Source organism: Microcebus murinus, chromosome 17, assembly GCF_040939455.1.
Source record: "Microcebus murinus isolate Inina chromosome 17, M.murinus_Inina_mat1.0, whole genome shotgun sequence".
NCBI classification, from domain to species: domain Eukaryota; kingdom Metazoa; phylum Chordata; class Mammalia; order Primates; family Cheirogaleidae; genus Microcebus; species Microcebus murinus.
The window spans coordinates 7168477-7195305 of record NC_134120.1 but is presented as its reverse complement, the minus strand read 5'-3'; the positions used below and the strand labels follow the sequence as shown (position 1 = coordinate 7195305).

At 33.1% G+C, this 26829-nt stretch overlaps 1 protein-coding gene across 1 annotated transcript in view; it reads right to left on the bottom strand.

Moving 5' to 3' along the window:
* The window catches only part of RTTN (rotatin), a 151787-nt gene that overhangs the window by 62153 nt on the left and 62805 nt on the right, over positions 1 to 26829 (bottom strand). Inside the window, exons 24-32 of the mRNA XM_020282122.2 lie at positions 25379 to 25567; positions 24516 to 24755; positions 19656 to 19800; positions 18706 to 18860; positions 15337 to 15556; positions 8112 to 8240; positions 7516 to 7626; positions 3738 to 3896; positions 2247 to 2318 (exon numbers count right to left, since the gene is read on the bottom strand). Of these exons, the coding sequence (XP_020137711.2) occupies positions 2247 to 2318; positions 3738 to 3896; positions 7516 to 7626; positions 8112 to 8240; positions 15337 to 15556; positions 18706 to 18860; positions 19656 to 19800; positions 24516 to 24755; positions 25379 to 25567 (1420 nt within the window). The remainder of the gene's footprint in view (positions 1 to 2246; positions 2319 to 3737; positions 3897 to 7515; positions 7627 to 8111; positions 8241 to 15336; positions 15557 to 18705; positions 18861 to 19655; positions 19801 to 24515; positions 24756 to 25378; positions 25568 to 26829) is intronic.

Here is a 26829-nt window from a genome sequence, read left to right as displayed (position 1 = left end):
GGTTGTAAACCTAGCACTTTGGGAGGCTGAGGTAGGAAGATCACTACAGGCCAGTAGTTTGACACCTGCCTAAACAACATGGTGAAACCCAGATACAAAAATAAAAAAATGAGCCAGGCATGGTGGCTGTGCCCATAGTCCCAGTTACTTGGGAGGCTGAGGCAAAAGGATGGCTTGACCCCAGGAGTTTGAGTTGCTGTGAGCTATAATGACACTACTGAACTCTAGTCCAGGCAACAAAGCAACTCCCTGTCTCAAAAAACAAAAAAGATGGAAAAAAATCTGAGTTTACTTAAATAAAACATATAAGATTTTCCTTATTTTTCTCATTTTGCTAAAGACTAGGAAATTTCATCATTAAGTATTATTTGGGAACATTTTTGATTTTAGCCAACTTAGATAAGGCAAAAAACCCCAAAAGTTCACTTAGGTCACTTTTTCAACTTTTTAGTAAAAAATGATTTCTGTGATAAAGACTGGAAAATAACAAAACCAACAAACTGCAGTAAGCATGTCACCAACAACAAATAGGAACTATTATTTAATTTGTAAGAAAAAATGTGAACATCTATTATATATATAGTTCTATATTATAATATGTCCCAAAAGCTTTACTATAATTCGGATTACTCTTATCTTTATATTATATTGATTTCAATAATAAAAATTTCATTGGCAGTATATCACCAAGTGTATCCATATACAAGTGTCACTAGTTTAATAATGGGAGTGGAGATGATCTTCATTTGAGTCAAAACAACATGTTTTAAAATGTAGTCATTGAATAAGAGGCACCAAAACTACTACACTGTTAATGTAACTATTAACCCTGTATATTCCTTTGTGTCTACCATGGTTTTATTACAACATGAACTGTAGATGAGCAACCACTATCAGAAGGCAATATTAAAGAAATTATGAGAAATCAGTGGAAAAGTGACCTGGGATTTATAATGACTGGCACAGTTAACCTGGATTTGTAAAGTTTGGAGAAATGAATCTTCCAAGAGTTAAATGTGATCTGAGCCTTGACACAGACCTCAATCCACACTTCAAGTGATGCCCTGAAAACTGCCCTTGCTGCAGCTCAGCTTGATTCAGTAACTCCTCTAAGGATATATTCTAATAAAAACTTAAAAAAAAAAAAAAAAAGGCCTGGTGAGGAGGCTCACGCCTGTAATCCTAGCATTCTGAGAGGCTGAGGCAGGCAGATTGCTCGAGGTCAGGAGTTCGAAACCAGCCTGAGCAAGAGCGAGACCCCCATCTCTACTATAAATAGAAAGAAATTAATTGCCCAACTAATATATATAGAAAAAATTAGCCGGGCATGGTGACGTATATGCCTGTAGTCTCAGCTACTCGAGAGGCTGAGGCAGCAGGATTGCTTGAGTCCAGGAGTTTGAGGATGCTGTGAGCTAGGCTGACGCCACGGCACTTACTCTAGCCTGGGCAACAAAGCGAGACTCTGTCTCAAAAAAAAACACTTAAAAAAAAATCCTTAGATTTGTATAGAAATCTGATGAGTAATATTATGATAAATATACACCTAAAAGGATAACTAAAAGGATAAAGAAAAAGTACATCTTATCTCCACAATGAGCACACTTTTATATCCTCCAAATTATCTAAAAATCATAAGCTATAAAAATGTTAGGTGACTATTTACTAACTTGACATTCAGAACATGAAACAAAAAATTAGTCCAATAGAAAACAAAGAAAGAAATTGTGATGCACATTGTACACTAAACAGAAAAAGAAGTAAATATCAATGCATATTTAACTAAAAACAAATTTGTTTATTATTATTAAATTAGAGAGGCAATACAGTGAGGAGGGTGAGAGAGACTGCCTGGATTGAAAGCAGACATGTACCACTGACTAGCTGGTGTGATTTAAAGCAAACTATTTAAACCCTTTGTGCTAAAGTTTCTAAGCCTGTAAAATGAGGACAATAATAGTTCACAACTCAAATCATTACACAAGTTAATATGTGTTAGGTTTGTAGAAGAAAGCCTAGTATACATTAAACATCATGTTAGCTATTAATATTATTTAAAATGATTTTTTATACTACAGAGAAGAATTAAGAATGATCAAGCATAAGAAAATGTCTACATTGTATTTTAAGTGATTCTTGCTGCTTTGTATATAGTTTCATAAGTAATGAAATACACAAATGCTAAAAATTTATCACCAATGAATCTCAAATATCCAATAAGTCGATAATTGTTTAAAATCACCCACCTGCCAAGTATAATCCTTTATAACTTCTGTAGGCATTGGAATTACAAGGAGGTTCTGAAGAATAAATGCAGCCTGAAAATGTTTTAAAAAAAAGTCAATACTGCCATCTTGTTGTCATCTCTGAAATAACCAATATATTATAATCTTATAGCAAAAGACATATCTCTGGTCAACTACTTATGCTGAGAGATCATTATGAGACCTGCCAAACCATATTTCTTATTAGATGATGACCTTGTTAGGTAATGACCTAGCAGTATATGAAAGTATTTCATTAGCAAATACATTTTTTCCTATTAAGAATTTAGTTGTATTCAAAAAATGATTTGTATAATATAAACTGTTCTGACAGCATTTAAGAAATGCTCTTTCAGGTTCCTATGCCCTTACAGATTATACATACACACACACACACACACACACCACTTTCTCCCTCTCTCATACAGACTATTCTCAATAAAAACTTGCTAACTAGAAATACAAACCACAAATAGATGTCCAACTTAACCTACTAGGTCCTGAAGATGATCAAATTAAATAATCACACAAATAGGAACATTGTCCATTTAATGAAAGATCATGATATAACTATAATGGAAGAATGACAGGGGTAACGAGGAATTCTCAGAGAGTAAAATTTCCAACCATGTTAACTAGAAGTGAATAGAAAAGCTTTCAAGTTGATAAATCCAGAGGAAGCCATAGTGTAAGCATTACTACTTTAAAACATGGAGACAAATAACAAGAAACCTAGCCTTTCAAGTTTGGAACTGGGACTGGCTAATGTAGACCCAGGAGCTGCTGTTTTTTTCAGAAGCCTCTAACTACTATTTGATTATTGTTTTAAAATTGTTTGCATGAATCATCACTTTAATAAAAGCAAAAAGAAAAAGAAAACCACAAATAATTTAGAAAGTATTAAAATAGGGTTTAACAATGAGTGAGATGTGCAATGTTTGAGGGATGGTCATGCTTGAAGCTGACTCGAAGGGGGAGGGAGGCATGGGTAATATACATAACCTTAACATTTGTACCCCCATAATATGCTGAAATAAAAAAATAAATAAATTAAAATAAAAATAAATAAATAAATAAAATAGGGTTTACTTTTCCTCTCATGTTATATGACAAATAAAAAGTTATTTTGATAGCATCTAAAGCTTTATAAACATTAGAGACTCATGAATGCTGAAGTAATGTAAATAATTTTTTTCTATAAACTTTTCAATGTGCAATAAAATAGAGGAATTCACATTAAACTATGATGTTTTCTAATTTGATCTCATCAGAGTAAAGAACTCTAATTTTTACTATGAATTAGTATCTTGTAAATTCTCTACTACCATTCTATTGGGATTTTTCTCAGCCAGAATAGATAACAGTCGGTGGTCAGTCCACAATGTTGAATTAAGGAGTCAAGTGTGGTTTACAGACATTAACACAATGGATTTCTAAGGAAAAAAAGGGAGAGAGTGCTAAAGACAGACATACCTCCCGGCGCACCATACTACATTCTGACTGGTCCAGAAGAATGTTCACCACGGTTCCCCAGAGCCCACCAGAAATGTTCTGACAACTGTTTGCCAAGGCCACACAGCCAGTTTCAAGGGATGTGAGTGCTGATCCTAATCCCAGTGAGGTGAATCTCACCTATTCAAATTAAAGAGAAAGTTATTGAACCAAAGAATCCTATTTTTCTGGTACATAAAATATTATGTTTTATAAGTATAACATTGGTTTTACAATCCTAAATTATAAAAAACACTTATAGAAGATAGTGTCTTAAAAAGTTATGAATAAATAAAAATTCTATTCAATGACTTAAGAAAGCAATAAAATAGAAAAAAGTTAAATATAAGCAAATGTCATATAAAGTTAAAACTAGGCATAAACAAGAAGCAAAAATGTTATAGATTACAAGCCTTTTTCTAGGGAAAGCATAGGGCACTTACATGTCTTTTATGAATACGATTTTGATTTATTCTTCATTCTTAAAAAGGGTTCCTATTATTTTGTTCTACCTTTTCTAATTTTTTAGTATTTCTTACAGAGAAATGATTTTGACTTTCTTAAAACTTCTTTTCTAAACAAATTTCTTTTCTAAATTATCTTTTTGCAAGGCCTTTAGTATGTTCTTCAAAATTATCTTAAGAAAAAAAGGTTTCCAAATAACACTGATGTGGTATAATATGCTTGCTATAGAAATACTGCTCTTCAAGCCATGCATTTTAGTAAATTTCTGAATTCTGAACTTAAAATACAGTTTCAATGATAGCTACAAGATAAAAAAAAAATGTAGTCATAACATAGTCAAGTAATAAGTCCAAGTTCAATGTGATTAAAAATGTAACTTCTAAGTTCAACTCAAATAATATTTCTACAAATCAAAGTTTTTATTATAATAGCATCTAATCATTTCTTGCTTGAAGTCAGTGACAAATGGCTAAAACCGGAAAGTTACTTGGCAATATAAAATTTTACATTGTAATGCAAATGCAATTTTTTGCATTTAATTCCATTAAATGACACTCAAATGTCACTCAGCTCTATAATTTATAATTTCCAGCTATCCTTCTAAACTTTGAAAATGGCTGAGCCTCTCCAATAATTTTCCACTGTTCTTTCTGAAAGTGATAGATCTTACAATCTTTTTTCTTTTATATTTTTAATCTGTACGGATAAATTTGAAAAGGTACTATGCACTGAACTGTGTCCCTTCAAAACTCATGTTGTTCAAAACTCAATGTGACTATATTTAGAGACAGAGCTTTTAGGAGGTGATTAAGGTTAAATGAGATTATAAAGGTGGGATCTTACTGCACTAAAATTGGTGGCCATAGGAAGAGAAAGAAATCTCTTTCTCTATGTGCATATACCAAGGAGAGGACATGTGAGCATACAGTATGAATGTAGCTATCTGTAAACCAAGAAGAACGCCCTCACGAAAAACCAACCATGCTGACACCCTGATCTTGGACTCTCTAGCCTCCAGAACTGTGAGAAAATAAATTCCCATTGTTTAAGTCTCCTAGTCTATGTGTTTTGTTATGACAGCCCAAGTACACTAATATAAATTTGGATACCACAAAATGGGGATGATGCTAAAACAAACATCTAAATATGTGGAAGTGGTTTTGGAATTGGGTAATGGGTTAGAGGCTGGAAGAGTTTTGAGATGCATGGTAGAAATATGGACATTAAAGGTGATTCTAGTGAGATCTCAAGACAAAAATAAGGAACATGCTATTCAAAACATTTTTGGAGGAAAGGCGATCCTTGTCATAAAGTGGCAAAAAAATTGGCGGAACTGTGGTCATATTCTAGTACTTTGCGGAAGGTAGAACTTGTGAGCAACAAAATTGAATATTTAGCTGAGAGGATTTCTAAGCAAAATGTAGAAGGAGTTGCTTAGTTTTTCCTGGCTGTTTACAGCTAAATGCAAAAGAAGAGAGATCAATTAAAGAAAGAATTAAGAATGGGTAAGCAAAAAGGAACAAGAATAAGAAGATTTGGAAAATTCTCAGCACAGTCATAAAAAAATGAGAAAGCTCATTCTAAAAAGAACATAGAGGGTGTGGCTGAACAACCATTTAAGAGACAGATCATGAGTGTGACTCATGGACTTAATCATCCATCTCAACATAAGCCAGGAATAGAGATGGGCAGAGACATTGCCAGTTTGAACTAAAGGGGACAGAGAAGGTAGGATGGAATGATGGAAGGCTGTTGGACTTCTTGGAATCTATAGGCAAATATGTGCTACAGTAGTCCCACTACATCCATGGGGGCTATGTTTCAAGACCTCCATGGATGTCTGAAACCACAGATAGTACCAAATCCTATACACACACACACTACATTTTTTTCCTACACCTACATATCTATGATATTTATAAATTAGGTACAGTTAGAGATTAACAGTAACTAATAATAAAATAGAACAATCATAACAATATACCATAATGAAAGTTTTGTGAATGTGGTCTCCCTCTCTTTTTCAAAATATCTTACAGTATTGCATGCACCCTTGTTGTAATGATACAATGCCTCCATGATGAGATGAACTGAAACAATGATATAGGCATTGTGACTAGGATTAGGCTATTTAGGACTGTTTTCAAAAAGCAAAACCCCCAATAAAGGGGGGACTACTGTATTCCTTAATGAAAGGGAAGAATAAACCCAAAGGTGATTCAGAGATCACCTATGCTACCACTCCCACCATAGGCCCAGGGGGCAAAGCTGTTTCCTCTTTGGTTTCAAAGGGTGGGGCCCCCCTCTCTGGTTTCAGTGGGTCAGTGGCCCTTAAAGGCAGCAGCATGGGTGGGGCCCTTACACACAGCTGCAGGGATGAGGCCATCCTCTAGAGCAAAATAGAGGGTGTCCCTCCCCAAGCCCCATGGGCCTGTAAGGCACAGCATCAAGTCCAAGAACAGTATTCTTGAGCTTTAAGACCTAATAGAATTTGCCTTGCTAGGTACTGGGCTTGCTTAGGACCCATCACTCCTTCCTTCTTTCCTATTTCTCCCTTTTGGAATGGGAATGTCTATCCTACCAACGTGTTTTGGAAGGTTTCACTGGTTCTCACCTGGAAAGGAATTTTGTCTCAGGATGACTCATACCTAGAGTCTCACCCATACCTGATTTAGATGAGATTTTGGACTTTAGACTTTAGAGTTAATTCTGGAACGAGTTAAGATTTTGGGGACTATTTAGATAGAATAAAACCATTTTGCCCAGGAGAAATTTGGGGGGACCAGAGGTAGAAAGCTACACACTGAATTTTGTCCCTCTAAAACTTACATTTTGAAGCCTTAAACCTCAGTGTAACTGTCTTTAGAGACAGGGCTTCTAGAACATAATTAAGGTTAAATGAGGTCATAAGAGTGAGGTCCTAAACCAACAGAACTGGTAGCCTTATAAAAAACGAAGAAAGAGATATCTCTTGCCCCACATGCATGCACCAAGGAAAGGCCATATGAAGAAGGTAGCTGTCTACAAGGCAGAAAGAGAGGCCTCACCAGAACCTGAGTATGCTGGCACCCTAATCTTGAACTTCTAGCCTCCAGAACTATGAGAAAGTAAGTTTCTATCGTTTAAGCCACCCAGTCTATGGTATTTTGTAATGGTAGCCTGACCTAAGAAAGAAATTAAACAAAACATAAGGTATAGTCACTAAAATAATCCCATAATATGAATATGGATACGCATATATGTTTTATTCCTTTTTTTAAATCTAAACACAATGGACTTAACTCTTCACACTGACCTCTGGGTCCCGATCAACCCATAATGGAATCAACCATGCCAATCCTTGTTGAGTAGGAGTATGTTCTTCACTATGACTACCCAAAGGCAAGAACCAAAGTGACATCCACTCCTAGAACGAAAAAAATAGGAAAAGAAACCACGTTAGGTAAGTTTCTAAAAATAAAATATAGGGAGTATAAACTAATTCCCAACTTTTAAAGATCAAAACAAAGTAAAAATGTATTTAAGATTTGGTTCTAATCCATTAATCTGTCAAAATGAGGCAAACGAAAGAAAAATCCCAGATTCTCTTTGAAAAGTTAAACATAACATTTTTTTGACAGAAGCTATTTTTCTCATGATTTAGACAAAATATAGTTTTCTAGTGAATCCAGATTTCAATCAAAATAAATTTTAAATAAAATTCAGATCTGTATAATATACAACTTTTAAGAGATATTAATACATCTTAGTCAAAGATCATTTTTGACTTTTAAAAGGAAAAGTCAAAAAAAAATGTTTCACATAACAAGTTTGCATGCTTGAAATGTGTTAGACACAGCACATTCCTTTCAAGCAACTGTTCAGAAGACAGGCAGCTTTCAATGCTCTTACCAAGCTCTGAGCGTGGGCCATCATCTCGTGGGACAAGTGAAGCAAGCAAAGAATTGTGCTCTTCGTAACACCTTTTCCCATAAAGGACATAGCATTTCCTCCACGCTCCACATAAAAAGAAGTGATGACCTGAAAAACAAATGTAAACAATTTCATGGTGGCTTTATTTTTAACAGTATACAAATACATAACTTTCTATTGACTTGTCTGAATTGAATCCTAATCACATAAAGATGTCATATTTTTAGTTTATACACTTAAAAAGGTTAAGATGATAAATTATGTTATGTGTGTTTTAACACAGTTAAAAAAATATTCCTAGTTTTAGTATTTTTCCCTTTGGAGCTTGCATAAAAGATGTGTTGTATCCTCCTTGGACATTTTTGTAATTTCGAATATGCTTATGACATTTTTTAAAGTTATAGCATCTTTCAGTCAACAGTTTATAAATATCTTATTGAAAAGTATACACAGAAGTTGCTAGCTTTATAAAACTCCAGAGTTACGCCAGATTTTCTTGAATTGTGGTTTACACATAAATGGACATTTTCCTTACTTCTCAGTGACCTTAGATTTCTATTGAGTACTTAAGCATATGCTTATTAACGTCATCGGTTTTCAACATTTTTCTCACCTACGTATGTGAGAGATTTGACAAATTTCCATCAGTGACAGCAAAAGAAATGTTTCTGATCTGAAGAGATATTCCCTTAACTGAGGAACTGAATCAGCATGGGCATGGGAAGTTAGGCAACAGCAGTTTGAGGAAAAGTCCTTCCAGCTGATTTAGAAAATCCTTTGAAATATGTGGCAAATACTTTTGGACCATTTCTGTATAAATCGCATAATGTCCCCCATATAGGGTTTAAGTAAATATTTGTTAATTGATTGAATAACAATCTTACAGCTTTTCAAATCTTAAATAAAAGACTCAAAGAGACTGAAGATTACAAAAGTTTAATATTAAAAAATGCTAACCATATTTAGCCAATACATTTTGTTTTGTTTTGTTTTTATTTTTTTGAGACAAAGTTTCACTTTGTTGCCCAGGCTAGAGTGAGTGCCGTGGCATCAGCGTAGATCACAGCAACCTCAAACTCCTAGGCTCGAGCAATCCTCCTGCCTCAGCCTCCCTGGTAGCTGGGACTACAGGCATGCGCCACCATGCCCAGCTAATTTTTTCTATATATATTAGTTGGCCAATTAATTTCTTTCTATTTATAGTAGAGACAGGGTCTAGCTGTTGCTCAGGCTGGTTTCAAACTCCAGCAATCCACCTGCCTCGGCCTCCCAGAGTGCTAGGATTATAGGCGTGAGCCACCGCGCCCGGCCTAGCCAATACATTTTGAAGAAAAATTTTGCTCTAAGTTGAAACAATCAAAACTAGTTGTTATCTGCACTAACACTACGGGAAGTATTTCAATTCACCCTCCCAACGTCTCATTGCTTTTATTCATCACAGAATCCTTCAACATAAACCATTTTGCCTTAATCTAACTTTTGGTTTTTTTCCCCAACTCATGCAGCAAAACAGATTATACATATTTTCAAAAGACAACATAAATCATGTTAATAAAAGCATGATTAATAGATAATTTGGGAGTTTTGACCTAATTTAGAATTTTCACAAAACAATTTAAAATTACATCTGAAAAATAAAACAAGATTGACCAGAAGGTTAACAATTGTGGGTGATGGCTATATATGGGCTCTACCCCACTATTTTTCTACATGTATATAAATTTGAAATATTTCATAATTAAAAATTTAAAATTTTAAGTGACTATGTTAAAATAAGATAACTACATAATCAAGTCCTTATCATCTTCTTCTAAGTCATCACTGGAAATACCTAACATCCATGTAATGATTTTTATTTCCAGCTTATAAGTCATAAGCCAAGCACTTTGATATTATCTTCTTTCAACCAGACATTTTTGTCAGATCCCTGGAATTACACATTGTATATCTGATTTTAAGAATTATCAGTTTATTCAACCATCATAATTAATCGTGCTTAGTTTAAAAGTCTTGTTTCATAAATGCAAAAAAGCAAATATTCACATTCAAATTTCACTGTACTGAAACAAAATAAACTGATATTAGAAATATGGCTCCCTTCCAAAAATGAATCAGCTTTACGAAGCAAATCATTTGGACCAATGGTGACTTTGTTTCAATGTCCATTCACATAAGCATTAATTCATTCTTTTTTTTTTCCAGTAAAAGGCAAAAGTTTTATTCGATCTTAAGACTATTCTTTGAAAGATGAATTTAATTAGTAGTATAATAAAGAGACCTGTTTACATCATTGTTAAATTAAGCAGACAGTCTCAGGATTAAATGTGACTCTGCTACACTTTCCAATAAAAGTGAAAGATTTCTTCATATTACTTTTCTGTCATTTAATATAAGGACATAAAGATTTTCTTCTCAAGACGTTTTATGAAGCATGAAACCAACTCCCACTTATATCAAATCAAGATGTGTTAATCAAGTTTTTCATGGCTGTGAATCATTATAAAACAGGGATTCTACCTTTTCTCTATTCTTTAGCTAATAAATTGTGCTGATTTTTATTACCTCAAAGACAACTGAACTTAGAATGAGATTATTGTCTTTTTGCCTGGACTTCTTACCTAGAACTAAGTCCTTTTGTTCCCCAAGTCCATAAAAAGTTCATTTTAATTTCTGGTATTTGAAACATAGATGTGATCTGAAGTCTCTCTTCTTACATAATTTTAAAAACAAAAGTACTTCTGATAGTTTCGAAATATAAACAACACAACACTTAGCTTCTCCTGCAATTACTACTGTGACAGGTCCTCACATATCCCTGATCTGAAACAGATAAAACTCACTTTATAGAGCAAACATGCTCAATAAAAGGTTCATAAATTTAGTATTTATAAATCACATTACAAATATGCTATAAATCAGGTACTTGTGGGTTGAATTTTATTTTAAATGTATTACAGGAGTTGACTTTTGAATAAACATTATAGTTAATTCTTTAATATATTAGTATCTATTTTAAAGATTCATACATTTCTGATCATGACAGCATGAAATAATTACTATGCTGACAGTTAATCCTTTTTTTTAAGAAAAAATAAATTTAAGAAAAAATAAAATATATTTTATTATAGGGACTCCAGTAAAATTCATATTAAATTTTATAGTACAGCTAAGAGTGTTTAGAATTTTGAAATCTTTTTTAAAAAATAAGATGTGATTTTGGAAAAAAATTCTAGATAATACCACCTGAAGTATGATTTACTACAGAATACACAAAAGCATTATTTAACAATGAAAGTACAAATATGAAACACACATTATTTATAATCATTTATGTCACATTTCCAATGTTACAAAAACTATATTCTAATTTTAAAATTATATATGATACAAATTAATTAAATAATTTGCTATTTATACACTATATAAAAATCAGTGTACTAGACCAACAAGGTAGCCATGGGATAGCAGAAATGGTCCAAAGATGATTCTCACAAACTCACAGTCTACTAGATTAACATATAAAACAAAATAAAAATATATTAAGAAAAAATACAATATATTAAATAATGGCGACATATATAAACTGCTACAGGTACATAAATAGTAGAAATCAGTCAAACAATATTTAGTGAATATCTAACTATGAAAGAATAAGAAAATATTTACCAAAAGAAGGTAAATAAATAAGTTAGATCTTAAACTTTGTGTAAAGATAGCCACCCATAAAAAAGAGGAAACTATGTAAAAGAAATCATCTTTTTTAAAAAGTTTTTTTCATTTTGGAAAAATAGCAGATGTAACTGAAACTTCAGAGATGTAGGAAAAAATTTAAATGGAGATAAGACTCAAAATGTAGGATTATCAAGAGTCATATACACTTGAAAAAAAGAACCTGGTTGAAAGATTTCTGTTTTTGAAGGATAATCTTGTAGTGGGTAGAGACTATATAATGGCAAGAAGAAACTTGAAGCTTAAAAAAAAAATAGGAAGTTATAGATACAATTTGATTTAAAAAAAAAAATTCCATGTCTAGAATACCCAATGCTATCTATCAATTTATTCATCTTTCAAAATCTAACTCTACATCTGCTCCAAGATTCTTTCCTTAACCACTTCGGTGCGGCGCTCACCGGCCACGAAACCTTGCCCTCAGCCGGCACTCACAGTACGCACGATAGTGTGCGCTGTGCACTGACGACGGATCCATTTTGCTCTTGTGTGATGAGGAAAGCTTTAAAGCACTGAAAGCTTGTTTTACTTTACAGGCAGTTTACTTGTAATGTGAATCAGAATAGGTAACATATACATATATGTTTTTATTACGTTATTTTTAAATGTTCACAATTTTATTTTGATAAATGAAAAATTAGAAAAGTCATATCACAGCTGTCGGCTAAAGTTGATGCTCAGCTGTGTGCGTTCATCTGTGGCTATCAACTATAGTCAACGCTGGTACCGAAGTGGTTAAGTTCTAACATAGTCAGTGATCCCAACCTCTGGCTACCACTGAAGCTTTTAAGGCAAAATAAGGCTGACAGATTTGGCCAATAAGGAAACAATGAGCCATTTTTAGATTCAGAAAGTTTATTATTTACATACAGAGCAAAAGCAAGAATAGCCAAAGGTGTTAGCTCCCAGCGTCCCTTGCACAGGGGACACTGAATCAAAGGGGTCAGATGACTGCAATGCAAGATGGTAGGACACTCTGATGAGAAGTCCATGCCATGCTGCAGTGAAGCAGTTTTACAGACGGCAGCTATATCCCAAGGAGACCAAGGCAAAAGAAAGCACAGATCTCAGCAGAGCCCAGGAAACAATAAGAAACAGGCTCATGGCAGACCTCCTAATAGATACTGAGTGAATGAGAATCAACTCTAAAGCAGCTTCTCACAAGCCTCTCATGTTCTCACATTCCAGAAAGATCACAGGAAATTCTGCCAAGACTTACCAGCTACAGGTAAGCCCTGTCTATGTGGCCCAAATACATACATGCAAAGTTGCCAGGGCACAGTGGCAAAGTTGTTCTGTTCTCTTACAGAACTCTGTACAATCAAATCATTGTTATATTTACTACAGCATACTGAAAATATTTTGAATTAAATGACGATGGAAATATGACATATCAGAATGTGTGAGACATAATTAAGGACATGCTTACAATGTAATTAGAGCTAAAAATGCATATTTGAGAAAGGCTAAGAAAAAAAATCAATGAAGACTCTACCTTAAATTATTAGAAAAAGAGCTATAAACTAAACCAAAAGTAGGAGGAAATAATATAGGCAGAAATAAAATGGGGAGAAAACATTAAAGAGAGGATGAACAAAAACAAAGGCTCATTCCTTAATAAGACTAATAAAACATACAAATCACTAGGGAGATCAATCAAGAAAAATCAAGAAAGGAATAATTAATGAGAAAAGAATGAAAGGGGAACTCACTACATATTGAGCAGGCATTAAAAACTAAGATGATCTGATGAACAATTTTATAGTAATCAATTTGAAAATTTAGATAAAATTTTTAAATTCCAGAAAAATATAACTTACTACTGCTGGCACACAAAAAAAGAAACTCTGAATAATTCTAGATCTATTAAAAATTCAATTCATAATTTATAATCCCCCCCAAAAAATTACAGGCCTAGATTACTTCACCATTAAATTCTACCTAACATTTAAGGGTGAAATAACACTAATTCAAATCAACTATTCCAAAAAAGAAAAAGTTATACAAGGAAAAAAAGAAAATTATATATATATATATAACTTATTATACATAATATATAATGATATATAACATAACATATAATGATTACATATTTTTAAATTATATATATTAAAATAAGGATAGACTGATTTTGATATTAAAATGTGATAAAATCCTTATGAGAAAAAAGATAGATGCAATAATTCTAAAAACTTTTTTACATAAAGAAATAGGTGGAATAATTCTAAAACCATTAAGAAAAAACACAGCTCTTAGCAAAGTATGACAAAAGAAAATTTCCTGAATTTGATTTAGAAAAAACACAGCTCTTAGGAAAGTATGACAAAAGAAAATTTCCTGAATTTGATTTTTCTTTAATTTTAATTGACAAAAACTACCATAAACAACATACTGAAAGGTAAAAAGGCATTACTTTGTAAAGGCCTTTACTTTGAGTTTGGAATCAAGGATTACTGGATACACAGCCAATATATAAAAATTGATTATATTTCTATAAATCAACAACAGTTAGAAAATAACATTTCAAAAAAGATATACTCATTTTCACCAAAAGACAAGAATGTTCATAGTTACAGTATCCAAAATTGCCCTAAACTAAAAGAAAAAAAACCCAAATGTCCTTGAACATTATACAAAGTATCCCTTATCCAAAATGTTTAGGACCAGAAGTGTTTTGAATTGAGGATTTTTTCAGATTTTAGAATATTTGTATTATGTACTTATTGGTTGAGTATACCTAATCCAAAAATCTGAGATGCTGCAATGCGCTTTCCTTTGAACATCACGGTGGTGTGCTCAAGAAGTTTCAGATTTTAGATCAGGGATACTCAACCTGTAAACTAACTTTGCCTAAAGGCAACATAGGTATCTGATAAATATAATGTTGAAAGAAAGCAACCAAACATGATTCCATTTATACAGAATCCAAAAAAATCAGAAATTGTCTACATAGACAATATCTAAGGGCTAAAAACTATCAAAAAATGCAAAGAAGTAAGTACCAAATTAACATCAAACTACCTCTCAGGAAAGGGGTAGAGCTTGGGAAGGGGTATCATACATGCTTCTAGGATCCTAGCTAATTCTATTTTTGAATCTGGGGGTAATTACATGGATGCTCACTGTAATAATTCACTGTATTTTTTGTATGTTCTATATTTCACAATTAAAAAGGATAAACAAAATAAATGAGTAAACAAATTACTGTAATGAAGGGACTTAAATGTAAACTTTAGTTTACTTTTCTTGAAAATAAGAGTATAATAAAATAAATTTTAATAAAAATCATGAAAATATATAACTATAATGTTGAGGTATATAAATGCTGTATAATAATCTACATTAAATACAGTAATATATAATGTACTTGTGATTAGCACTAAGTAAAAGCACTCTATCAATAAATAATAAATAACTATCAGTTAGGGAGGGGGTTGTTATTTTTACTTATTATTTATTTGTTATTTTTATTTACCTCAAGGAGACCTGACAAGTATTTCACACAAATTTCGAGTGGCTTTGTGAGAACAGAATGTGAGCTCCATCCCGGAAACGCAGTGAGGTGAGCCATCCCTCGTAGCGTCCGCTCAAGGGAAGGCAGGCCATAGAAATGAGGAGCGTCAGAGACTCTCAGACACTGGAGCAGCTTCAGAGCTAGCTGCGTTTGGAAAACGTAAAGAAGTTCCAAGCATTTCCTGTGTATATAAAGGGGGAAAATCAACCATCAAGCAAGTGTAATGGGCTTAATGGGCTATCTTATAGGCTACACAACTTACTATTAGAAAAGTCTGAACTAGACAAAATGACAGAAAGTATTTCCTCTCAAAGCAAAGTTTTTCAAAGAAAAGCACAGCTAAAATACCAACTAGGGTACACGATATAAAATACAACTAACAACTACATATACAATGAATATTGATATTGCCATCCAATAATAAAATTAAAAGTTAGAATAAAAAATTAAATGCATACTTTTGAGTTCAATCGGCATATATTACACCTATCCTTTAAATCAGTGTTATGAAAATTTTAATTTTTAATTGGCTAATATGTATTGCTTTTTTCCAGAAAAAAGAAAACGAAAAGGTTTTAATGAGTTTGACATATAATTTCAACAAAAATGTCTGAAATAGAACAATCAAGAGAACATTTTCTATTAGAAAACAAAATTCCTGAAATTAAGTAGCTATGCAAGAATTCAAATATGTAATTAATATCTATGGATTTATATTCTAAGTTCACTAATCCTCTCCTCTGTGTCTAGTCACCTGTCTAAGCCCATTCAATAAATTCTTCACTTTAGAAATTATATGTCTCAGTTGTAGAATCTGTATTTAGTTCTTTTTCTGTAGTCTGCATTTCTTGATTTTGTCCATCTTTTCATCTAATTTCTATTATATTTATTATTTAAAATAATTTTATTACTTATAATGGTAAAACTTTAAAGTTCTTGTCATATTTGACATCTGTGGATTTACTTCTAATGACTTTTTTTCTCTTAATTATGGGAGACATTGTCCTGCTTCCTCACAATTCTCTTCATTTATGACTGAATGTTAAACATTTGTATAACAGAGCTCTTGAATATGAAGTAAATAATTTCTTACAGAAAGGGCTTGCCCTTTGGTCATACAAATTGGGTCAGAGTCTGACCTTTTAGATTAAACCAGGTTTTGAGTTGAATTATGGCTGTTTTGACAATTCTGTTCATTTCAAATGGCACATACACAGGATCAGATCTTCGCCCCCAACAGAGCTTTGGGATCTTTGCACATCAAGACCAGGAAACGTCTTTCTGCTTTCCAGTGTCATTCCCAGGAAATCAGATCTTAGGCACAAAGTTGAATAAACCGACCATGACAGTACCTTATGGAGCCTAGAGCACTTGTTTTGTTCTGTTGTTTTTTTTTAAATCTATATTACTATTCAACTTTCTGAAGACACTACACATAATCATGAAAATTTCTGGCTTTAGAAGAAATGCACTATATTTTAACATGTGAAATATGTTGGTGGATACATCCAAAGAAGAAATGAAATATATGAGTTTGGAAGTATCAAAAGAAGTCAGAAAGGGACATCAGCTAAAATGGCAGAGTAAGGAACCCCAAAAGACCACCCTGCCATAAAAGCAACCCCAAAAATGGCAGAAACTGGCAGCTTCAACATTTTTGGATTTCTGGAAACTGACCAAAAGCTTGCAACTACCCAGGAAGAACTAAGTATTCAAGAAAAATGGCTGAGTCTCAGTAAGAACAGCAAGCTTTATGATGTTTTGAATTTACCCTAGTCCTATTCCCACACCCAAGCTCAGTAGCAGGCATGAAAATAAACAGCCCACATTCCCAGTACCTGTACCAGAGGGAAAGAAGCAAATCACATTTGCAAAGAATTATCTTTAGTTGATCTTTCTGGTGGCTCCCTGGAAGACTTGATCAAAAGGTTCACCTTAAGTGTGCCTAACTCAGAACTCAACCAGGGCTAAAGCGACTACTGGAAAATATTTGTTGAAAACACTGATGAGCAAGAATTTTAGCTGCTGCCATTGGAAGCATTAAAGAAGAGATGGAGCAAAAAAGTAGACTTGACTAAGAGCTCGGAAAGAAAGCCTGGGAGATAAAATGCTTTGGCAGATAATCCAACCACAATGAATGAAACTGAAATCATTAACAGAGATATTCATGAACACACTATACAACAAATTCTTAAACAGCCAATGGGTCAAAGAAGAAATCACAAGGGAAATTAGAAAATACTTTGAGAGGAATAAAAATGAAAACATAATGTACCAAAACTTATAGAATGCAAGTAGTGACCAGAAGGAAATTTATACTTGTAAAGACCTATTTTAGAAAAGAAGAAAGATCTAAAATCAATATCCTAACTTTACATCTTAAGGAACTAGAAAAAGAAGAGCAAACTAAACACAAAGTAGCAGAAGGAAAAAATAATAAAGATTAGAGCAGAAATAAATGAAACAGAGAACAGAAAACAAAGGAGAAAATAAACAAAACCAAAAGTTGGTTCTTTGAAAAGACTAACAAAATTAATAAATCTTTACCTAGATTGACAAAGACAAAAAGAGAAGACTCAAATTACTAAAATCATAAATGAAAGTGGGTACATCTTTACATAAAATATTGTTCAGTCACAGAAAGAAGTACTGATATTTGTCCAACATGGATGGACTTTGAAAACATGATGCTAAATGAAAAACTAAACACAAAAAGTAACATATTGTTTGATTCCATTTTTATGAAATATTTAGAATAGGTAAATCCACAGAGACAGCCGATTAGTGGTTGCCAGGGACTACAAGAAAGGGTAAATGGGAAGGGATTTCTTTATGGATACAAGGCATCTTTCTGGGGTGATGGTAATGTTCCAGAATTTGATAGTGGTGACAGTTGAACAACATTGTGAATATACTAAAAGCCACTTAAACGCCCACTTTAAAAGGATTAAAATAGTGATTTTATCTAAATTTTTTAGTTTTTTAAAAATAGAATTTGCAACTAGAGATATGTATTCGAAAATCATCAGTGTAAAAACAGTTCTAGCAACTGCTATGATTGCTCAGGTAGATGTGTAGAGAATTAAGAGAGGACAAAGAATTAGGCTGTAAAGAACAAAATACTGCGTGTGTGCACATGTGTGGGTGTGTCTGTGTGTGTAGTAAAGGAGAGTAAGGAGTTACAATCAGGCTATCCCAGAGATTCAACTGAAGCAAAAACAAACAGACCACCATCACTGATTATTACTTAAGTATTTTCACCTCTTAATTTGAAAGTAAAAAGTAAAACTTTTTGAAAATTAAAAAAAAAAAAAAAAAACCAACTGGTACCTGTCAGTTACTTCCATGAAATTGAGCAGCAAGGTATTGAAAAGAGCAATTAGTTCTTTCTGTAGTTGTTGCCTGACAGCAGTCCGGATGTCATCTGTTTCTTCTTGTGCCTGTGACTCTGTCAGAATCAGCAGGTCTAACAATGGGTTTGGACTCTAAAAATGAAATTTATAAAAAATACATATACTCTCTAATTGAGCTTCATGTTGTTTTCTATAAAGGTTTCTGTTGTTAACCATGTTCTAGATTAACTAAGAGTTATATTACCTAACTAGTAGGGATGAGCCTTTATTGCATTAGTAGAGAAGTTCTAAACTCAAAAGGTGCTTACTATGTTACCTCAACAAAAGGAAAACATATGTATCACAGAATACTGAGAAAAATAGAAAGCAGCATAATAAGAAAAATAAAACCACATTCAATCACACATCACAGAGATTGCCACTATTAAATATTAGTACATACTCTCCTTTTGGTTTCTGTGACTATAAATAAAAACAGAATTATAATTACATATTTTTAACAAATGAGATCAAGTGAAAAAATCCACTACTGTAACCATTTTTTCTACTTAATGTTATTACCAATATTTCCTCAGAACCATTATTTTAATATCTGATTGTTTTCAATCATAAACACCCCCCCACCCCCGGCCAAAAACACACTCTGAAATCCCCACTTAAAATACAGCTGCAGCAAAAAGTTCATATACAGGTTTTGTTAAACACCAAGGCTGAAGGTCCCATTCAGTGTACAGAAGTTTAATTTAATAAACACAGTAACAATCCTATCAAGAAGGCCATGTTGCTACAAGCTATTTATACAACACGAGTACTGCTTTACTGAGGACAGGCTATGTAAAAATTATCTTTTCCATAACATAATATTAATCATTTCTACAAATAAGTTACTTACCAAACCTAAAATCCATATTCCTTACTAATACTTACATGTCTAAGAAGTATTTCTAAAATCCAGTTTAGAAGTTCTACTGATGGATTATTTCTTTGTTCCTTCATTAATTTATTTAAAAAATGTATGATATCTATTAGCAGTTTCTCATCTTCGGTGCAAGCAGGAAACACTTGTAAAAACCTAAAATAAAGAAGACAATAATCATGATTTCTAGCTCTCTAAAATATACATTATCGGCCGGGCGCGGTGGCTCACGCCTGTAATCCTAGCTCTTGGGAGGCCGAGGCGGGCGGATTGCTCAAGGTCAGGAGTTCAAAACCAGCCTGAGCAAGAGCGAGACCCTGTCTCTACTATAAATAGAAAGAAATTAATTGGCCAACTGATATATATATAAAAAATTAGCCGGGCATGGTGGCTCATGCCTGTAGTCCCAGCTACTCGGGAGGCTGAGGCAGAAGGATCGCTTGAGCCCAGGAGTCTGAGGTTGCTGTGAGCTAGGCTGATGCCACGGCACTCACTCTAGCCTGGACAACAAAGCGAGACTCTGTCTCAAAAAAAAAAAAAAAAAAAAATATACATTATCACTGTTTATCATGGATGTATATGTACTTAACACATTTCTTGTGACCATGCTATTTTATGACATTATTCTGGATGCTATGAAAAATGCAAAGATAAAGGAAACAGGATATCTGCCTTCAAGAATCTGAGCCTATAGTGAAAAAAACCACGTGGTCAAGTAACTAACTAGAAAAACTAGAAATGATAAATACCATAAATAACAAATTCAGAAAAAGTGCCAAAGGAATACCAAGGAAAAAACATTGCCTCTGTCTGGTGAAAGTTGCTTTTTCATGCCAGAAATGTCATGTTTCACTGATAAGAAGAACTGATATTTCAAACTTAACTCTGGCCAATTAGAAAGAACAGGGTAATAAAATAAGAAGAGAAAAAAAATCTAACAAGATGTTAGCAGAGTTTATAACAGGCAAGGAGAATGTTGAAGGTATACCTAGAAATGAGTATTTTTGTAAGTTCAGGTAAAAGAACATGAAAAAATTTCCTGTGATACTTAAAAGAAAAACTGATTTAACAGAGTGAAAAGATTAGTAGACAAGAAAACTTTTATATGAAAAAAAGGAGCCTGGAAAATTGTTTTTTTAAAAAAAGGTAATCAGGAAGAGCTATGAGATACAATTTTATCCGTAATTTTTTTTTTAAATCTAAAGCAATTACATTAAAATGGTAGTAATGACAATAATAATACTACTAATATTCAGTATTGAGTACTGACCTTGTGCCAGGCTATGTTCTAAGAACTTAAAAGGATTTGTTTCAATCTACATAACAACTCTATGAAGTGAGTAGCTCCATTTTTAAAGATGAGAAAACTCAGACAGAGATATAGTTAAGTAGTTTTTCCATACTCATCCAGCTAGTGTTAAAAAATAGATACTCATCTAAGCAGCCCAACACCAGGGTTATATCATGCCATATTTTTTTCATAATGTGGTGTCTGCCATATTATTTTTATCTTTATTTAAAATCCCCACCTCCCCAAAATGCCATTCAGATGAGAAGGATCCCAAGTATCCCAGATTACAAAAATAGAGGTTAGAAAAATATTCTGAAAGGAATGAAAGAATGATTCTAATAAGATGAAATTTAACAATCATAAAGAAGTTTTCCATGATATTCAGTAATCTTAAAATACCACCTCTGTAGTTAGTACCATGTCCCTTAAATTCAGGTGGACTGTCCTTTCAATTCCTGAGAGACACTCTTTCCTAACTTGGGGCCTTATTCCTTTGCCTGGCATCTTTTTCTTTTTTTTTCATTTAATATTTATTTAAATACTTGTAGACTATGGTATTTTAGTCAAGAGGGCAAATAATATATTCCATAAGTGACTGTGAGCCAACTGATCATCAATTTTTGGATTTAAAGTTTCAAATTTCTGTCATATAACATGCACAAACCTATATTCCCATTTATTAAGTTTTATTTTGATAAATAATCGTATCTATTTATGTATATAATATACAATGTGATATTTTGATATATGTATACATCATGGAATTATTGAATCAGGCTAATTAACACATTCATCACCTCAAATACTTATTTCTTTGTGATGAGAACATTTAAAATCCATTCTTTTAGCTATTTTGAAATATGTAATATTAACTATAGTCACCATGCTATTTATATTAATAGATCACCAGAACCTATTTCTCCTGTCTAACTGAAACTGTACCCTTTGACCATCTCCCTTCCCCATCCACGCCATCCCTCACTTCCTGCCTCTGGTAACCACCATTCTCCTTTATACTTCTATGAGTTCAACTTTTATACATTCCACATTTAAGTGAGATCCTGCAGTATTCGTCTCTCTGTGTGCCTAGCATCTTTTCTGCACCCATTCCCACAGGCTTTTAATATCCTACCTATATTTTATGCCTTGGCTTAAAAACTTATCCATTGAACCACTCTCTCCCCATTGAAGAGACATTAGGTGTTCCACCAATACAGTTTTATAACAATCTTCTCCTTCAAAGCATTCCTTCTTTTTATTAGACTTTTAACATCCTTAATTCCAAGTTCCATAAGAACAGGAACCCTATAAAATTTGCTCACTGCTACATTTGCTACAAGAGTGGCACCTATTAGGTGATCAATAAATGTATGTTGAATGATGGAAAAGAAGTAGGAAAGAGAAGCAATAGCCCCTTTTTTCCTACTCACCCCATCCCCCACCCCCTAGTCCCATATAAAGCATCATGTCCAGAGCACAGAGAGTGCTAAGAAACAAAGAACACTTGTAAATAGTAAGAACAAATGAGAAGTCTAGATAGTACGGCTTTTGAATTGTATCTTACAAAAACTGAAAGCATTTAGAGCCTAGAGGGAGAAAAAGTAAAGAAGAAATTATAGTAATGTTTAAATAAAGAGTTATCACACACAAATATAGTTAGGATTTATTCTGCGTGAGTTAAGAGAACAGAATTATAAATAGAAATGACCATGTGGCAGTTCAAAAGAAGGAAGAACTTACTAATAATCACAGTTCAAAAACGGAATGAACATCCTTCACAGGAGGTATTCATGCTGAGGGTGCATGGCCACTTGACAGAGAGAAGGGAATTCATCAAGTACACAGCTGGACTAAATGAGCACTAAGGTCTCTACAACTCATCCATTCTACATTTATTAGGAGCCAACTGTATACTACGCCTATGCCATATGCGAGAGATATAAAAAGGAATGCAATAAAAGGTCTACACATGGGAGAAGACTAATATTTAAACAACTGTAACAACCGTAGAAGTAATGCAGTAGTGTCTGTTGCAGTGATCCAACATGAGGCTATAAAACAAAAGATTAAAAAAATACATAACACATATACACTCTGTGTTCTCCAATTATGTTAATTCTGGAGGAAATCCCACCATAAAAATGTGATGCTCACAGTTATTGCTACTGGGCAATTTGAACTACTCTAGCAGCTTCCACTGATCCACACTTTGAGAGTCTATGCTTTAAGGTGGTGTTGCATACTATTTCTATGGGTTTCATCCACAAGAGAAAGAAAACTGAATGCAATGAATTCAATATACCATATCAGCTTTTACCTAAAAATTTTCTTCTGACAAATAGGAATATGTATAATTTATTTAGCCTGCAGATTTCATGCATGTTTCAATTGATAAGAGGTGCTTAAACTTTTAAAAGCAGAGCTGCGCTAATAAATATTTATTAATAACAGCTGACTGGAGAATAAGGGCTCTGACTTACCGTGTTTGCCAATTTCCACAGTGTAAATATCTCTACTATGACTAATTTCAGGCCATCAATGTAACACGGAGTTGTAAAGAGATGCACAATAGAACACCATTATATAGTTATTTCCACAAAACAGACTAATTTGTAGTAGACATAAATAACCTCAAGAACAAAGATAACAACAGTAAAATGTTGCAAAATAATTAGAAAATGATATTTGCATTACCTTTAATATAATGTATTTAATTATAAGTTTACATGATTTTTAAGAATGGCTGTGTTTAACAATCGATTTGCAAAACTCCTTAAATTTTAACCATCAGCTAAAGAGGTACTAGATGGCTCCAGCACATCACTAGAAAAACCTAATTAGATATCCTAATTGTTAAAGGTAAACTAAATAAAGGTGTTCACACTTTGGAAAGTCATTTAACCTAACATTTTGAAAATTGCACACTTTTTGTTAAATAAAAAAGTTATGCATTTTAAAGTCACATGAAGACTAAAAGGAAAAACTGCTTGCAGCAGTTGCTTATCAGTCTTGTTTCAATTGCAGCCATCTGCTACCACCAGTTAAGCGTGTTACATTTACAAGCTAGAGCCTTCCAATAACTATTAAAGGATCTCCACATGGCAATCAACCTTGTGAAATTCAGGATAAAAGGAAAAATGAGATAATTTAAAGAACAAAACAAAAGCAAAACAAAGCAAAACATCCAATAGCAGGTCTACCAAACCTATTAATCAATCCACTGATATCTTACCTCATCTATCATATGGACAGGAATTAAACATTCAGTTTGTTTCATCCATGTCTTATCCTAATTTTTTATTTTTGTGAGATAAAATGTTCTAAGATAGGATAATAAATAAAATTGTTATAAGTTTATTAGTAATCCCTTCACAAATACATTGACTAAGTTAAAATTTTCCTATTTTGCTATTATTATAACAGATGATAAAAATCCTGGAGTTTTTCTTTCTATAAAGAATATTTCCCTCGTGATAGCAACAGGTAAGAATACATACTCTTATCTTCAAAGGTTTGGAGATGAACTCAAACACAATTCAATCCAGGTCTTTGAAACTGGCAGCCTTGACCTTATACTGACCTGTTTAGTGCAGTGTGCCAAGCCAAGGACTTCAAGGTAACCCCATGTGGGCCAGTGCCACCCTTTAATGACAATCTGTCATTCAGAAGATAAAAACTCATCCGAGTGACAGCAGCCCTAACTTCCCTGTGGGTTGCAGCCTGAACAATGGAATGGTGGCAGTCTTGCAGCCCACTAGCCACATGTGTTATCTTCAGAGTAAGGACGTCCTCTGTGGATAACTTCAATGTTTCTAAAAATCTAGACAAAAAGAAAAAAAGAAAGAGCAACATGAAGCTATTTAAATAAAAGCTCACACTCACTTCAATTATAAACTCTCTCCCAAAAGTTGTTTTATCTTGATTTTCTTTTAAATAAAGGCTGACTTACAGCTAAAAGAAAACTGGTACACACATGTCAATATTAGAGTTTTACACTAGCATCCCAAGTGTTTATATCAATTTTTTCTTCCTTACGAAAACATTAAGTTTTTATTCATATAAGATTAACAGATAAGAATATTAAGACATTCAAAAGTATCATGCTGACAGTAATGATAACATTCATGCATATATTTACTAAGATTTTACTCTAATCCAGAGCACTTTTCCTAGCGATTCACATCTTTTACTAATCAAACTTTATATAATCTCTAAACTAGAACACAGAAAAATGCTTTTTAATTTAAATTTCATTGTGTGACAAGATTTTTAAAAGTAATGAACACATGTAAACTTTAAAACAAAAAAGGATAATCTTTAGTTAAAAAGCAGAACCATATAATAATAAAGTGAAAAGGCTATTTCACCTAAAGAAAAAGTAAAATCTAATTAATTAATTATAATTAACTGTCAATGCTTTTTCAACTAAATATAACAGCTTACTCTTGGATTTTAGTTTCGGAGCTCATTTGCTTCAATAGATTATCACTCCCATGATACCATGACAGGTTCCAAGCTATTCTCAGCATATCCGACACAGGCTTCAAGGCCAAACAATCAGCAGATAAGGGCAAAACTATGGAGTAAGGACTCACAGCATGATGTCTGATTACATTTACTGGTAGATGATACCTAAAGAAAATGTATACAAATAATTATAAACTTTCAAATTCTCAAACACCAATCAAAAAATGAGCCACAAATGAGCTAGTTCTGTGCCTCTCACCCTATGGATATCTCTCACAGCCCCAATTTTAAAGTTACCTGACTTTAGATAGCATTTCAATTATTCATTCATCCTCTTCTAAAAGCCCCCAAAATACTTTATTAAACTCTTTTCTGAGGATTTAACCACATTCTATGTTATATTAGAGTCACTGTAGAGATAACTAATGCTCACTGAAGTCAGGGCCCATGAATACAGTAAAGCAGACATAAAAGGTATTCAGCTAAAACATGAATGTCTACTTTATGTCAAGCACTGCTTATTATCTATCATTCATTTACAGTTACATGGCATGGCACTATGATACCTATTTTCCAGATGATCAAAATGAGGATTAAAGAGTCTAAATGAATCGCCTATAATCACAGAGGTCACTAAGTGACTAAATTCTAATTTATAACTTTCACTTGAGAACAATTTCATCATCCAGAAACTCAACAACAGAACCAAGAAATATGTTTAGAAATAAAAACAGATTCAATAAAAATCTCTCTTAAGCCAATTAAAGTTAATTAAACATTAACAGGAGAGCAATGCCCAGCTAAAGAATAATTTTACTAATAAAACATTCCCCAAACCCTTAATACATATATGTGTGACTGATGTAAATAAAATTGGGTAAGATTTCTAAAAGATAGTTAAGTGTGTTTTTTCATTTCATGTACCCCAAAGAAACAGACTAGGGCAGAGTTCTATATACAAATCAGGCTGAAAAATTTAATAAATAAATATAATACTTTTTAATTCAAATTTTTCATTAAAAGAAACCAGGGCCCCTTAGAGAAACGGCTAAAGCTGGGTCTGGGACAGGAAAATAAAAGGTAAACACTGGCTATTGCTTTGGGCCAGAAAGCCAGAAAATACTAAAAGACTCATGGAGCCATGACAAAAGGACACAGGAGCTTATCTGAAAGGACCTGAACTAGACCAATAAGGAATAATTTGAGCATCAAAAGAATAAAGACACCGGGCAATAATTTTTTAAAATAAAAAGTCCATAATAGGAAAGGGGAGAGCAGGAAGAAGAATGCTATCTAACAAATGCAGAAGAAACAACAGAATTAGAAAATCACCTTCCAGAACCATAAGAAATAATTGATACAGAAAGGATCATCTGTAGATGCAAAATGCCTGGTGAAGTGTTGTTGGGCTCCAAGATATTCCCAGT